Source organism: Salvelinus sp. IW2-2015, unplaced genomic scaffold, assembly GCF_002910315.2.
Source record: "Salvelinus sp. IW2-2015 unplaced genomic scaffold, ASM291031v2 Un_scaffold2339, whole genome shotgun sequence".
Classification (NCBI taxonomy): Eukaryota; Metazoa; Chordata; class Actinopteri; order Salmoniformes; family Salmonidae; genus Salvelinus; species Salvelinus sp. IW2-2015.
The window spans coordinates 121927-125973 of NW_019943664.1; the positions used below are offsets into that span (position 1 = coordinate 121927).

Sequence of the window (4047 nt, forward strand, 5' to 3'; positions counted from 1 at the left end):
ATCAGCATTTGTCGGGTTCGTAATTACAGGCTAAAAAAATGGCCAGCAAACAAAAGTACTTTTTTCTGAAACTCGTCAGTCTATTCTTGTTCTGGAAATGAGGCTATTCCATGCTAGAAATGACCAAGAAACTGAAGATCTCATTACAACGCTGTGTACTACTCCTTCACAGAACAACGCAAACTGTCTCTAACCAGAATAAAAGAGGATTGGAGCCCCGGTGCACAACTGAGCAAGAGGACAAGTACATTAGAGTGTCTAGTTTGAGAAACAACGACGTCACAAGTCCTCAACTGGCAGCTTCATGAAATATTAGCCAAAACACCATTCAAACAGTCCAAAAAACCAAGGAAAAGAAGGGGGACGGACTTCGGGATGCAGGCCTTCTAGCAGAGTTCCTCGTCCAGTTTGTCTGTGTTCTTTTGCCCCATCCTTAATCTTAATCTCACTGTCTCTTTAAATCCAACTGACCACGCTTGTCTCTTTAAATCAACTGACCAACACTGTCTCTTTCTAAATCAAACTGACCACCTGTCTCTTTAAATCCAACTGACCACCAGCTGTTCTCTTAAATCCAACTGACACACGTCTCTTTAAATCCAACTGACCACGCTGCCTCTCTTTAAATCCAAACACCACGCTGCCTTTAAATCCAAAACTGACCACGCTCTCTTTAACTATCCACACCTGCCTGGTCTCTTTAATCAACCTGCACCCACGCTGTCTCTTTAATCCAAACTGACCACGCTGTCTCTTAATCAACTACCACGTTCTCTAAATCACTGACACGCTGTCGCTTTAAATCCAACTGACCACGCTGTCTCTTTAAATCCAACTGACCACGCTGTCTCTTTAAATCCAACTGACCACGCTGTCTCTTTAAATCCAACTGACCCCACTAACTGTATTATCAGGGGCAGCAGGGGTTAAGTCTATAAGTCTAACTCTATGTAAAGGGTCCACCTTAGAGGGTTGCTTTTAGTCTCCTCAGACATGAATAGAGGAGCTGCACAGGTCTGCAATTGTATAGTGGAATCTGTGACCTACTGTTGTGTGGTACTGGTGGTGATCATGCTGTATAAAACCTATATGGCCACGTGCTGTGTTAAACCTGTTAAACACCTAGTGTCTAAAACCTCCAGCACCTGGAAGAACGCCCAACTGGGAGAAGCCATGATAGAGAGCCTGGAAGCCCAGGGACTGCAGCTGGCCAAGGAGAAGCAAGAGTACCTGGGTAAGAAGAGGAACTGTGGGAGGCATGGGGAGGCAGGAGGCATGAGGCCTGGTTCAGGGGAGAGAGGAGGGAATGGGTGAGAGGGCGACATGGGCAGGTATGGATCAGGGTGGCAGGTCTGAGGGGCTGAAAGTCCTTTTGTTCTTTTAGTTTTGATGCTTACAGTCCCAAGTGGAGACAATGGCCATATACAACAAGTAATCAGGCTGTTTTGTCACCCCCAGATAAGCTGATGGAGGAGACCGAAGAACTGAGCCTGCAGAGAGAGCAGAAGGAGCATCTAGAACGTCTGAACCTGGTTCTGGAYGAGGAGAAGCAGAAGTTTGAGGAGCTGGTGACGGAGCTTAGAGCAGAGCAGGATCAGATCAAACTGTAAGAGAGAGATATGGAGAACACAAACTGGGATCTTTACAATAATAAATACAGTAATAAATAATATACAGTAATAGATAATATACAGTAATAAATAATTTACAGAAATAAATAAATACAGTAAGAAATACTTCAGAAACACATAATATACAGTAACAAATAATATACAATAATAAATAATATACATAAATAAATACAGTAATAAATAAAATACAGTAATAAGTAATACAGTAATAATAATATACAGTAGTAATAATATACAATAATAAATAATATATTTAAATAATCTGACACTTATAGCCAGAAAGCTGTCTAAGAGCAGGTTTAACCTTTCTACTGTTAGAAAGCCGGATCAACTCAGAATACCTAAGAGTGAATTAAACTATTTTGAAAACGCAATAAAGGGAATTAACTGGAATGATCTCTTGTCCTATACAGACGTGGAAGCTGATAGTCAGGTTTTTCTATCCACAATCCAGACTACAATAAATGGTTTCCTAAAGAAAATCAAATCCAAACCTGGCCAAAAGAGCACTCTTCCTTGGCTAANTCAGGTTTTTCTATCCACAATCCAGACTACAATAAATGGTTTCCTAAAGAAAATCAAATCCAAACCTGGCCAAAAGWGCACTCTTCCTTGGCTAAATGGAGAAATCTGGAAATTGATGAAAGAACGAGATTATGCTCTAAAAATAGCCCTAAGATCCAACTTAGAGCATGACAGACGTAGGTTTACCATGTTGAGAAAAGGTGATGAAAGAAATCAGACAGGCCAAGGCAAACTTTTTGATTAACCTAATTGATGAAGCAAAGGGAAGTTCAAAATTTATCTGGGAGAATCTAAAAAAGTTAACAGGGAAAGACCATAGTAACACTGCAAAAAGACTAGAAATCATGGTGAATAACAATCTAACACAGGGTGCAGTCGAAATAGCAGTAGCCTTCAATTCCTACTTTATTGACTCTGTCAGGGTACTGACACAGAACCCCTCCACTGGTTTATTGGGCTCAGTGCTAGTGAATGACACTCAACCTGTCTTCATCATAAGGGAGGTTTCTGAGTCACAGGTGGACAAGGTGATTAGCTCACTAAAGAACTCTAAAGCCAAAGATGTATTTGGGCTGGACTCTACCTTTCTTAAAAACTACAAAGAGTCACTCATTGGCCCCATTACTAAGGTCACCAACACATCTATGGTCTCGGGGTGTTTCCAAGGGCATGGAAGTCGGCCATAATAACGGCCATCTTTAAATCAGGCGGCCCTGCTGACGTGAGTAACTACAGGACCATTAGTATACTACCTGTGGTGTCAAAGGTTGTTGAAAAGTGTGTAGCAGAACAACTGATTGCCCACCTCAACAACAGCCCCTTCACATTACACTCCATGCAGTTTGGCTTCAGAGCGAAACACTCCACAGAAACGGCCAACTGCTTTCTTCTGGAAAATGTGAAGTCCAAGATGGACAAAGGGGGCGGTGTTGGGGCTGTGTTTCTGGACCTAAGGAAGGCTTGTGATACTGTTAACCATGAGATTATCATCACAAAATTGTCCAAGTTCAACTTTTCCCCCGATGCCTTGAGATGGATGAAATCAAACCTTGAAGGCAGAACTCAGTGTGTCAGAGTGAGCAATGAGCTGTCGCCCACTCTTAGCTATGATGTGGGCGTGCCCCAAGGGTCAATACTGGGGCCCCTCCTGTTCAGCCTGTACATTAATGATCTTTCTTCTGTCTGTACAGGGTCTGAAGTTCAAATGTATGCAGATGATACAGTGATATATGTGCATGCAAAGAGCAAACAACAAGCTGCACAAGAACTCACTACTGTAATGGTCCAGGTTACAAAGTGGCTCAGTGACTCACTACTGTAATGGTCCAGGTTACATAGCGGCTCAGTGACTCACTACTGTAATGGTCCAGGTTTAAAAAAAACGGCACTTTTACTGAAACGTTGATTAATGTGCACTGTCCCTGTAAAAATAAAATAAACTCAACTCAAATAAATACAGTAATAAATAAAATACAGTAATAAGTAATATACAGTAATAATAATATACAGTAATAAGTAATATACAGTAATAATAGTATACAGTAATAAGTAATATACAGTAATAATAATATACAGTAATAAGTAACATACAGTAATAATAATACAGTAATAAGTAATATACAGTAATAATAATATACAGTAATAAGTAATATACCGTAATAATAATATACAGTAATAAGTAATATACAGTAATTACAATATACAGTAATAATATACAGTAATAATAATATACAGTAAGTAATATACAGTAGTAATAACAATATACAGTAATAACAATATACAGTAATAATATACAGTAATAATAATATACAGTAATAATATACAGTAATAATAATATACAGTAATAATAATATACAGTAATAATATACAGTAATAATAATATACAGTAATC

General features: G+C 39.2%; 1 protein-coding gene across 1 annotated transcript in view; it reads left to right on the plus strand.

The window, feature by feature from the left end:
- Positions 1 to 4047, plus strand: part of plekhd1 (pleckstrin homology domain containing, family D (with coiled-coil domains) member 1) — a 27898-nt gene that overhangs the window by 6664 nt on the left and 17187 nt on the right. The window contains 2 exon segments of the mRNA XM_070440256.1: positions 1143 to 1234; positions 1459 to 1606. Of these exon segments, the coding sequence (XP_070296357.1) occupies positions 1143 to 1234; positions 1459 to 1606 (240 nt within the window).